Raw genomic sequence first — 12,984 nt, forward strand, 5'->3', positions numbered from 1 at the left:
GCGTTTTAAATAGCGCTTTGAAAGCAAGCCGATTCAACTTAAGGTAAGGGTTAGGTTTAGGGTTAGGTTTAGGGTTAGGGTTAGGTTAAGGGTTAGGGTTAGGTTTAGGGTTAGGTTAAGGGTTAGGTTTAGGGTTAGGTTAAGGGTTAGGTTTAGGGGGCTTAGGTTTAGGGGTTAATTTTAGGTTTAGCGTTTACAGCGTGCTTCTGTCTCCGCGCTGTTGTCGCCCTGTTGATGACGTCTGCTACGCAGTTTAGTCGAGCGCGGTTTAGTCGAATGCGGTTTTGTGGTGGAACCTAGTAATTTATGTTAAAGCATTATTAGAACATAAATATTGTCATTGTATAACTTGAGTTAAATTTTTGCACAACTTCAGCTTTAGGCATTTTTAATATATATTAGCAATCAGTCTGTTAAAAACTGCATTAATGTTCCAAGATTTGCTGCACTGATTGACAAAACTTAGTTTTTATAGGCAAGGAAACTTTTTTTAAAAAAAAATTACCTTTGAATTGGTGGTTTGTGTTAAATTATTTCGTTTTTTCTTGGTGTCTCTAGCTTCCAGCTGCCTCATTAATTTTTGATGGTGTAGTTCTAAATTTTCCTGTAATTTATTTAAAGCTTCCTCTGAGAAAACTGTGACCTTCTTCATTTCAAAATATTTTTTTTTCCAGTAATCACGGACTGCAAGATTAAAACAACAAAACATTCAGCATATATTCCTCAGAAAAGGATTCCATGCAGTTCAATAATTTATTCTAAATGAATGTATATAGATTGCATATAAAGAATCAGTGAAGTATATATTTGATTCAGCAATGAGAAGTTTAAAAATATTTTTTATGAAACTCAAACCTGATGTTGGACAACATTCAGTTTTTGTAGTTGTTGGTCAATGAAAAAATTGGATGTATCACCCTTGAACATACCACGGCATCTCCTGAGCTTGTGTTGTTCAATCAGGTTTTTCACTTTTTTAACCAGTTCTGCTCTAGTGTTTTCCAGGTGTCTTCTTTCTATTTTAATATGTTTCAGTTGCTTATGTAATTGATTTCCTGAGGAAGAAGAAATCCCATATTTATCATATTTGCAAAAGTAAACATGAGAACAATTCTGAATAAAATTGAAGTAAAAATGTGCCATTCTTCTATTGGTTAACACAGGGTTGATCCACTACAATAAAATGAAATGAACTCAACCAAAGAATGATTTAGTGTTTGGTGCTGGGTTGAAAAGATAAATATCAGTGTATTTTCATTTGAAGCAATTGTTTGCTATGTGGGATATACATAAACAGATTACAGTACTCAGCAGATAATATGGAAGAACGATGACAGTGTCCAAGAATTTCTTCCCATACTTTGAATCATGAATTAAAGATGAAAAAACTATATATTGACCACTGCAAGAACAAATGGCAGAACACTGGAAAATGTAAACTTTTGACGATATTAGGCTAAATTAAAACTGGAGAATATGCTGCAATATAGAATAGAATAACAGAGTTGGAAGGTACCTTGGAGATCTAATCCAACCCCCTGCTTAGGCAGGAAACCCTACACCACTTCAGACAAATGGTTATCCAATCTCTCCTTAAAAACTTCCAGTGTTGGAGCATTCACAACTTCTGGAGGCAAGTTGTTCCACTAATTAATTGTTCCAACTGTCAGGAAATTTCTTAGTTCTAAGTTGCTTCTCTCCTTGATTAGTTTTCACCCATTGCTTCTTGTCCTGCCTTCAGGTGCTTTGGAGAATAGCTTGACTCCCACTTCTTTGTGGCAGCCCCTGAGATATTGGAACACTGCTATCATGTCACCCCAAAGCCGCCTTTTCATCAGACTAGACATACCCAGTTCCAGCAACTGTTCTTTATGTTTTAGCTTCCAGTCCTCTATTCATCTTTGTTGCTCTTCCCTGCACTTGTTCTAGAGTTTCAATATCTTTTTTACATCATGGGTACCAAAACCTAATGCAGTATTCCAAGTGTGGCCTTACCAAGGCATTATAAAGTGGTAATAACACTTCACGTGATCTTGATTCTATCCCTCTGTTTATGTAGCCTAGAACTGGGTTGGCTTTTTTGGCAGCTGCTGCACACTGCTGGCTCATATTTAAGTGATTGTCCACTAGGACTCCAAGAGCCCTTCACAGTTACTACTACTGAGCGAGGTACCACCTATATTGTACCTATGCATTTTGGTTTTCTTGACTAAATGTTGAATCTTACTTTTTTCACCATTGAATTTCATTTTGTTAGATATCACCCAATGTTCAAGTCTGTCAAGATCCTTCTGTATCAACCTTCTATTGCAATATACATTGCAACAAAACTGGTAATATGTATCCATAATAGTTTAGCCAAACTCAAACAGGAATGGTTCTTTTACACACAGCAAGGCAATTTTAGACTTTTGGATTATAATTTGTGGAACTTAAGCAGAAGCTAGCAACAGTCTTAAGTGTTCAGTATAAAGTATAGATATCTGAACTATGGTCAGCATTTGAGAGGAATATATTATTAGCGACTCCTTTTATGTTTTTAATATGTACATAGTTATTCTTCAGTTTTCTCCTATTTTGTTTTTTCCTTTTATTCATTTTTAACAATAAAAAAACTATAAAGGATGAAAAATTCATATACTATACTGTATGTATGTATGTATCTCTCTATCCATCCATCCATCCATCCATCCGTAGCTAAACATGTAAAGTAATGAAGACTTGAAAAACACTTTTAAAGGTTGCCTAAACTGATAAAAATAATAATACTCCTAGAATGTCTCTTGGACAATCTCTCTGAAGAACACACTTTTATTTTTGAAAAAAATAATAGAAACTATGTAAGAGTCATTTATTGCTAATCTTATACAGATAATGATCTGAATGTAAACACAATAGCAATAGCAATAGCAGTTAGACTTATATACCGCTTCATAGGGCTTTCAGCCCTCTCTAAGCGGTTTACAGAGTCAGCATATTGCCCCCAACAATCCGGGTCCTCATTTTACCCACCTCGGAAGGATGGAAGGCTGAGTCAACCCTGAGCCGGTGAGATTTGAACAGCCGAACTGCCGAACTAGCAGTCAGCTGAAGTAGCCTGCAGTACTGCACTCTAACCACTGCGCCACCTCGGCTCTTACAAGGAATGCAAAATGCTACCCTATTTCCCTGAAAATAAGACCTCCCCAGATAATAAGCTCAATTGGGCTTTTGAGCACATGCGCTAAAATAAGCCTTCCCCCGCAAATATTGTAACGCAGCAGCAGCCATAAGGTGACCATGCTCACCACCTCTTGCACCTCAAAAATAATGAGACCTCCCTGAAAATAAGACCAAGTGCATATTTCGGGGGTCAAAAGAAAATGTCTTATTTTCGTGGAAACACAGTACCCATTCACAAGAGATAATTACTGTTGGCCTTCGAGGAGGAAGAGGAGGTGACAACTTCAGGGAGAAAAACAAACAACCCAGTTAATGGTGATTGTCATCATTGGCACAGAATGAGGATCAGTTGGTGGGGGAAAGGAAGAGATAATAAAGAAAAAACAACAACTGAATATAGACTGAGTACAATGCTTCCAATCCTGAATCGACGTACTCCAAGTAATATGCTTTTTAGAGCAATTGCACGTGGGTTGCAAAAGTCCACACCACCACAAGAGGGCAGCAAACCCATATATAGTTCTCATCAAAAAATTTACATTCAAATATTCTGTGCTTTGCTAGATATGGAGCTAGTGGCTAGATAAATTCTATACTTGGAGAAAAAAAAAACCAATTTAGCCTTTTCCAGAAATCACCTAGACTAAAAGAAGGCATGAATTACACTATCTGAATTATTGCCTTAAAAAAATGGTTGACAATCACAAATGACCCTTTAGTTTAGAGGCTTTTTGATTATGTTTAGTAGACATGTGAATACTGTACACACCATTGCTTTCATTGCCTTCAAGCAAACCTGACCTCTTTCTTTAAAGGTAAGAGAGCAAAGTCTCTACAATCCCTGCTGCTGAAACCTTTTGTGAAACCCCTAATCTCATGAGAGGTCTTAGACAGTTTTCCTCACCTTCTGTTGGGAAATCTTTGTGAGGAAGTTGAGCTCTATTTACTGAGACAGCCAGAAGAGGTGGAGTAGGAGGGGAAAGATAGTGACTAGGATATGCAGAGTCATTTAGGTTATTCCCATCAGCCTAGGATCAAATAAAAATGTGTCAATGTTCAATTTTATTTTTACAATATAAGAACTCCGGGGCTGAAAAAATCATACACGTACGAAAAGAAACAAGAGGGGCCTTTATGACAAGCTTGACAGAAGATGAGCCAAGCCATAGGAAGCATTAGTAAATAACTTTGCCTGAGGATGTCTAGAGCCAGCCCTGAGATCATGTGTAAGTGCATCTTGCATTACAGCAAACTTTTTCATTTGAATCATCTCTCAAACCTTAAGAGTGCCTAATCTACTTTAGATTTTGAATGTAGTCCAAAGGGTTTTAGTCTTAAGCAAACAGATATAGGCTCATTCTGTCCTTATCTGATACTTTATTATATCTTGTATACTTTATTATATATTGTATACCTCTATTATATACAGAAAGAGACAGTACTCACTGCTTGTAATGTATGTCCTACTTCAAAAACACTGCTTTCAAAACAATACAAAATTGGCTAGATATGAAATGATTAATCACACGAATTATATGTAATTATAGTAAACCTTAATAAATCTTAAGTCAAAATTAATTCATCCCGAGAGACAGAAATGTGTTAACACACATTTTAACCAACTCAGCTCAACTCCCCTGAGAACATACCTGATTATTCTGCACAGCAGCAGTCTTGGTCATTCCAGGATGTTGTTGGCTACAGATGAAATCAAGGTAAAAGCTACATTAGAAATAAACCTGTGATTAAACTTGTTGGGGTTACAAGTTGCTTTGATTGAGTTATTAATCTGAAAATTAGGATAGTGAAATCAGACTGGAAGAGCCTTTTGGTAACAAACTGGATTAACAGCAAGTATTCTAAAGGTGCACTAACCTCACATACAGGAAATTAAGCTTGGTGAACTAGTTCTGATACTTAATTATACTTATCTGAAAGCTAATTAAAGAGCTAGCTTTTTCCATTATTGAATATGTTAGAAGTTCTTAATGTGACATCAATGATTGACACTGAATACTGTCAGCAGAAATAGTATATTTATTTCCTTACTTCCTCTTCTTGGGTGAGTATGTTATGTCTCGGTCTTCCAAGGATTTTGAGATTCCAGAATCAGCAGTAATAGTATGCCTTCCATTTCCAATCCCTGTCAAATTCCCTCCATTTTCTGCATTTGTGTCCAACATGAGAGAAACCTCTTCTGCATCAAAGGTCAAAATATTACCTTGCCTGTACATGAATGTGTATGCACATATACAAATAGAGGAATGCAGAACTTTTACTTTTGAAAATTGCCAACTAACAGCCTTAATACAGAGTAACATTGGCTACTTTTTGGTAGTCATCAAACAAAAATACTTCCAATATTTTGAATAAATGAGATTCCAAACTCCACATACTTTCTGAATTTGGATGCTTTTGCAGCTATAGTTAAGATCTCATCAGATACATGCTATCCACGTCATCAACATCCAAAGATCACAAACATACTGTGGTGTTATATGCTCCCTTCCCAATTACATTGGTTGTCTTGTAGTTTTCTGTCACTCTAGTCATAGTTGTGACATGAACCAGACAGCTCTGGTTAGTTCTAAACCCCAAACTACACCCCAAACTAGTTTGGCCCCCAAACTACAAAACACAATCTCAACTCTCCGATTGAAAGTTAAATGTAATCACATTTTTGCTCTGTTTTGATATCACTGCAAGCAATTATTGGAGAAGAGAGAACTGTGGCTATTTCCAGTCCTCTAAGCAGCAATGATTTTAATTAGATGTGGTATTTTATAGGCATTTTACAAGAGAACTAGACTAACGTTAATATTTTCCTCTTGATTGTATGATGTTGCTCTCAGATTGTTCCCAGTTCATGATTTAAACAATCATCTATAATTAGTTTGTATACCAGTAGTTAGCCCCCTTAATTTAACACTCCTGCAATGCAACTTCAAAATGTGTAATATAATACTTTGCTCTCTATTAACTTATATGTGAAGTAAAATGAAATGACAGCACACAAAGCATGTTTGGGGCAAATTGGAAGGTGCCTGCATAGCCCCTCCATTCTGGTCTGGTCAGACCACCAGATGGCCATTTCCAAAGTAGGATAGAATGAATGATCTGGAAAACCAATGTTATGATGGCATTGTTTTCTGCCAAATCACAAAAGGATGGTTTAACTCAAGGACACATAAAACCTGATGTGTGAACCTGATCCCCAACCTGGTATAAGATGAGGTCTTACAGTTCCTCCAAAAAGCATCTACTAACTGCAATGCACTTATCCAACTGAAGTAAAAAGCTGGTTTCAGCCTGCTTTTGAGGTAATTTTTCACCGGAAAGCCTCCTGAAGGTTCTTGAAGGCTCTGGAGGACGAAAAACGCCCCTACAGACAAACCAGAAGTCACTTCCGGTTTGCTCGTAAGGTCGTTTTTTGCCTTCCGGAGCCTTCAGGAAGCCTCCTGAAGGCTCTGGAGGGCTAAAACCGGCCCTACGAGCAAACCAGAAGCCTGTTCCCAAACTTCCAGTTTGCTCATAGGGCCGGTTTTTCGGAGGGCGGGGGAGCCTGTTTTCGCCCTCCCCATGCTCCTATAAAGCCTCTGGAGCCTGAGGATGGCAAAAAAGCACACCAAAACCAGGGAAAAGCGCTGGTCGTGTGCACATGCATGGTGGGGTTGTGCGCATAGCATTATGGGTGTGGCATGCTCGCGCATGACCCCCCCTGCGCTCCTCCCACTTTTGGCACAGGAGCCAAAAAAGATACGCCATCACTGCAATAACGTATACCTTTTGTCTTCTGTGAGATGTGACTTAGTGGAAACTGGTTGTTTTCCTCCTTTTCATGGTTCTGATCTATCTTTGGAGATGCAACTGTCTTTCTGTATTTTTCATCCTTTCCTGGAATATTATGCATTTCTGGGGGTGAAGAATCAGTGTTTTTCTGATACATTTTCACTGCTGCTGATTTCTTTGTAGGATGCTGTTTTGATGGAGCAGATTCTGTTTTGTCAATGTTACAACTGATTTTGCCTGAAAATGACACAATATTATATATATAATATATATATGTATATATATTAATATACATAGATTGACATACACAGTATTGTAAACTTCAGAAATCACTTTTTACTTTCTAATATAGAAAGTATATACATTTATATTTATAATTTAAAGAAGACATGATATTAATAAAATGTAAGACAAATCTTTTAAATATCCTATTTTCTAGAATATATGTTAGAAACATATCAGATCAGATTAACAAACAGACAAATATATGTTTACAAATATATGTATATATGTTTATGTTTCTTTTGGCATGTTCTCATCATACACTAACTAGTAATAATAATAACCGACAAGACCAAAATCCAAGATGCTTATGTAACATGGCAGAGATGTTGGACACTGCCATAAATTGATATAAATTATATAAACATAAGGCAATCCAAAAGTTCCATTGCTCACTAATTGACATGTTGCTAGAAAATCCTTAGATACCCAATGTTCCAAGAACTCATCTTAATCAATTATCTTTGTGCTACAAATGTAACAATACAGAATTTTAGAAATTGAAACCAAAGAAAGCAGAACAGGAAATATTGCTATAGATTTAATAGCAAAACTAGATATATCTTGTTTGAAAAAGACTCTTCTTCCAATTAGTGCAAAACAACATTCATTATCTTATTTTTAATTTGACTTTTATAGCTTTCTATTTAAATTCTAAAGTCTCACCTTTCCTTTGTTGTGAACTACTTTTTCCTTGAATAATTTGATTCTTTTCTTGCTCAGAGCTTTGCTTTTTATGTAGAACTGGAAAAATTTCCTTTTCATTCCTCTCACCAAGACCAGCTTTTTCCCAAGTTTGACTGAGATTGTTTTTGAAGGAGCTATCCAACATTGTTGAGTTTGGATAAATATCAGGATTTGGAGAAATTAAACTATGCGGTCTTTCATATGATACAGATGTAAGCACATATTCTGGATTATTTTGGTGTTTCTCTGGAGTGGGTGACAAAGATGAATAAATATTTTCTATTCCTGGTAACAAATAAAGTTCTGGATGAAATGCCTGCAGTGTGGAACATGATAGAAAATAAATAAGAACTAAGAATTTTAGTTTTCTTCTTAAAACTGAAATAATAATATACTGTACATACATACGGAGGAGCAAATGATTTCAGCTCCAGTTCCATCTCTTGTTTTGCTTTCACCTTGAAAGATTACAAGAAAGATAATATTATCAAAATGCTTTCATCATCCCATCACCTTTATTTAAAGAAATAGGGAAAAATTCCAATTTCACATGAATAAAAATACAATTTTGCCTCATTCTTCTGAAGTTCTGTAAAACTCCAACATGTACCAGAAACAATGGTTTTGTAGCAGACATCTTTTCTTCTCCAGTAAAGCATGTCCCAATCATAAAACATTAGTGGTTTAAATGTCATATTCAAGAGTTAGCAAAAAATCATAGATGATATAAAGGATATTTATATACGATTGTATTTGTTTGCTTAGAGAGACCTTTTTGTATTATTCCATTTTATTGATTTTTAATTTTAATTTTCATAACATTTTTTTCTTTTCAATGTGATTGTCTTATACATTGTTTTGTGTAACTTTTATCCTTTCTTAAAGAAAAGTATTTCATAACACTTGTTAAAAGAAAATACTTTGGAAAACTTTAAACCCCAGTATAAGTAGAATTAAACAAATGTTTACTCATATAGATATAGCTACAGAGTTGCTTTGCAAATTATGCAGCAATTTCAACATTCTCAGAAGGATGCTTACGTTTGTAAAAACCCAATTGAAATGTATAAAAATAAATGACACCTTCAGCGAACCCTAAGGCATGTGTTTTCAGCAAATTATAGTTTGCAGATTGGGAACATATCTTTGAACTTGAAAAATGTCTATTCCCAACTCTTTTCCCCTCTGTTGAAAGAGTTTTTCCTATATAGTTTAGTTTGCTTTTGGTTTGTATAGTTTAGCTGAAATGTTTAATGAAAAGAAGGAATAGGGGTGACATGATAGCAATGTTCCAATATCTCAGGGGTTGCCACAAAGAAGGAGGAGTGATGCTATTCTCCAAAGCACCTGAGGGCAGGACAAGAAGCAATGCATGGAAACTAATCAAGGAGAAAAGCAACCTAGAACTAAGAAGAAATTTTCTGACACTTAGAACAATTAATCAGTGGAACGACTTCTCCAACACTGGGAGTTTTAAAGAAAAGATTGGACAACCATTTGTCTGAAATGGTATAGGGTTTTCTGCCTGAGCAGGAGGTTGGACTAGAAAACCTCCAAGGTCCCTTCCAACTATTCTATTCTATTCTATTCTATTCTATTATTATTCTATTATTATTCTATTCAGCCTTCCCCAATTTAGTGCTGTCAGATGCGCTGCACTTCAATATCTAAATTGTACTGACCACTTGAAATTACAAGATATACAATTCAATATATCTGGATATATAAAATATGATTTATGCATTATATTTGTAGACATAAAACCAGATCAACAGTAACTAGTGTCAGCATAAGCTAGGAGTTTAAAATGTAAGTTTAAGTGGGTTTTGAATATTGATTAATGTCAATTGTAATTAACACTAGCTATAATTGACATCAGTGAAGAAGACTGCATTACTAAATACAAATCTCTCTGTTTATAAGGCTAACTGCAAAGCTGTAACAATTATTCCTGAGAAGTCAGATAGTACAGGTTAGAAATGATTTCATTGCTGATACTGCAGTGAATGAGGTTGCAACTGGATTTCCTTCCTCGTATAATCCAGTGCATACCAGTAACCAGTGTTGCTTCTGTGCTTGTTTTGAACTTGTTACCATAAATCACAGGCACCATAGTTAGACAAATGAAAATCTAGTCAAAGTTTATAATTAGGCAAGTGAAAAGGAGAACTGAATATGATTTGTTGTGACAGTTTTATCGATTGTTACCAGGACCGCCATCAGAGTCAGATCTTTCAAGCGGTTTTCAAGCGAGATGGATAAAATATGATTGCACATTTAGTGTTCATGTGGAATAACCTGAAAAGCATGTGGCAGATCAGGCAATTTAAGGACACATGTCGTGTTTCCCACAGTTAAGATCAGGAAAAAAAACTGGTAAAAAACAACAGTGGCACCCAAATGTCCTTATTAGTGAATGCTCTAGTTATTCAAAAGAGAAGTAACATTTAACTATTCAGTTTCAGAATTATTACCACTACTGCATCAGTAATTGAAAACAAAATACTACCTATATGTTTTTAGAATCTCTCAGCATCTTAATTAAATTAAATGTACCAGTATATACCACCCAAATCCCTGTGACTTTTGCTATAGGAAGCTTAAATAACCTTTCAGTTTCTCTCATGGAAGTTCTTACTATTCACAGAAAAGCAGCCTTTTAAATGGGAACAAATCTTTAGCTCACTTAGGTTTCTCATTTCCTCTGCAAACTAGTTAGAACTTCTAAATTGATGGATTGCTCTTGGAGTTATATTATGCAACCTTATAGAATTTTAGCATGTACGTTTTGATACTCATTTTGATGAGAGATGCCTCATGTGCAGTTCTTTTCCCCAAGCAATAGTTCATCAGGCTTATTCTGAATCTCCCTTTAAAACATTATTCATTATTTTTAAACATCAGTCTATTATTGAACATATTTTCTTTTAAATCCATGAAAATGGCTACTGTTCAGAAATCCCCCATTTCTTAAGACTTCTCTGAACTATTAGCAAAGAAATATGGTGCATCATAGCTATAAAATAAATCATTTAAAATTATATTGGCTTCTCCATTGCTCCTGCTGCTTTGTTGTATAGTTTCATTTGGAAATGCTTATTTTCCCCGTGATTATTATAGGCCACAGAAATATATAAATATCTAAATATTTCAAATAGAGAAAAGTTTATAAATTGTTATTTACACAGTGGTTGGCAATTGCCTGTGGGCATTCTAATCCATGAAATTCAGGCAGAATAAAAGGACTTGTCATTTGCTGCCAAGATTAGTTTCAGATGGCCTTTACAGGAGGCCTGCACTGTGGTTAATAAAATGTCAGAATATATTCATTGTGTTACATAGTGCTATTCAGAAGTCATTACCCCAATATCATATTACTAGTTTTGTTCCTAGGTGAGATTCTTGGCTATATTATATATGTTGATAATCCTGTAGGATAATCAGCAAGAAGCATGAAGTACTTACCACCACAAGTTTCTCTCCAATGCATTTTAGAAAGACATACTTATCTATAACTGCATCTTCACCTAGGTACTCTCCAAGGTTTTCTCTTAATGTTTTCAATGTCATATGAGGTGACACCCTAGAATATCAGATTTTATTGTTGTATTAATAGGGATATAAGATAATGCTTATATTGTACAGCATTTAGTTTTAGAGAGGTGGGAATAGAAAGAGAATAAAACATAGAAGGCACTTCAATGTTAGAATTGAGATATTAACTCTTATTGTGAAACTGGTACTTTTAGCATTCAAGATTGCAGTGCAATTTCATTAAGCCTTGTTCACTTTTATTGAAATAATGAAAAGAAAATCTAAAATATAAAGTAGCGTGTAGGGCATAACAAGGTACAATACTCTTTGGATACATAGCTTACAGCTATCACCCACACTCTAAGACTAAATGTACATGCATGGTCTTTGTGATTTGATATGATAAGATAGAAAACCAATTTGGTATAATGTTTAAAATGCTGGGAGAAAGCAGGAAATTCTGAGTTTTAGGCTGCCTTGGGCACAAAGCTGGCTGAGTAACTGGAAGAAAGTCACCCACTATTATTATTCTATTGCATCTCACCTTATAAATCCAGCTGAAAATAATTTGCTAATAACTTCTATAGAAACTGTATTCAATTTGAAATTCCATACTTCTTCTGGAACATAAAATACATGCAGCTCTAAAAGCTAAAAATATATAAAAAGAAACTGTTTAGTAATTAGCATGGGCAATTTTAATAATGGAGTTTACATCTGACAATACATGTCAATGATTTCTTCTTAGGCAAAATGGTGCAAATTATGAGAATGCAATCCATCATGCCATAAATGGACATATAATTTTTGGAACTTACTGTTTAAATATTTCTCTCAGTCCAAAAATCATATGCAAACATGAACACTTTTGACAAGTTGCATATAAAAAGTGTACCTCTTGTAAAAAAGGATATATGTTGAAATTGTATACAAAGATGTATATTGGGATGACAGTAAATAAACTATTCTGATAAACATTTATCTGCAAATATGGGCCACATAACAGTAACAGAGTTGGAAGGCACCTTGGAGGTCATCTAGTGCAACCCCATGCTCATGCACGAGATCTGTATTAGGGATTCGAACCGCCAACCTTTCTGATCGACAAGCTCAGTGTCTTAACCACTGAGGCACCTAGTTTCATGATACTGTTGTGAGCAACTTGGAACTAGAATCACTTGCATTCATTTTGATTTGGATGTCATAATGCTTACAGACCTGGTAAATGAATATTTGATCTCTTTTGTCCAATTAGAAAGGATAATTTAAACCTGAAATAGGGCAAGACCTTTGACTAGATGAGACCAATTTGATTCCAATTTGATTCCCATTTTTCTAGGTTATAAAAGAAGCAAAAGGTGAATGATAGGAATAGATCACCTATCCAACACTTTCCAACAGATACCCACACAACTTTATCAAAAAGTACCTGATCACTTAACCCTGGTAGGCTGACCAGCACAACCTACACAAGCTATGAAAAGGATGACACTACCATAGGCCGAAATAACCAAGACTAATTACCCATAT

The 12,984-nt window shown here is 35.3% G+C and overlaps 1 protein-coding gene across 1 annotated transcript in view; it reads right to left on the reverse strand.

Moving 5' to 3' along the window:
• The window catches only part of SPATA1 (spermatogenesis associated 1), a 28,833-nt gene that overhangs the window by 12,500 nt on the left and 3,349 nt on the right, over window positions 1-12,984 (reverse strand). The window contains exons 3-12 of the mRNA XM_032217395.1: window positions 11,999-12,105; window positions 11,386-11,503; window positions 8,325-8,378; window positions 7,900-8,236; window positions 6,946-7,188; window positions 5,212-5,359; window positions 4,812-4,860; window positions 4,067-4,190; window positions 930-1,055; window positions 506-684 (exon numbers count right to left, since the gene is read on the reverse strand). Of these exons, the coding sequence (XP_032073286.1) occupies window positions 506-684; window positions 930-1,055; window positions 4,067-4,190; window positions 4,812-4,860; window positions 5,212-5,359; window positions 6,946-7,188; window positions 7,900-8,236; window positions 8,325-8,378; window positions 11,386-11,503; window positions 11,999-12,105 (1,485 nt within the window). The remainder of the gene's footprint in view (window positions 1-505; window positions 685-929; window positions 1,056-4,066; window positions 4,191-4,811; window positions 4,861-5,211; window positions 5,360-6,945; window positions 7,189-7,899; window positions 8,237-8,324; window positions 8,379-11,385; window positions 11,504-11,998; window positions 12,106-12,984) is intronic.

The sequence above is a fragment of the Thamnophis elegans genome, chromosome 5, assembly GCF_009769535.1.
Source record: "Thamnophis elegans isolate rThaEle1 chromosome 5, rThaEle1.pri, whole genome shotgun sequence".
Lineage (NCBI taxonomy): Eukaryota > Metazoa > Chordata > Lepidosauria > Squamata > Colubridae > Thamnophis > Thamnophis elegans.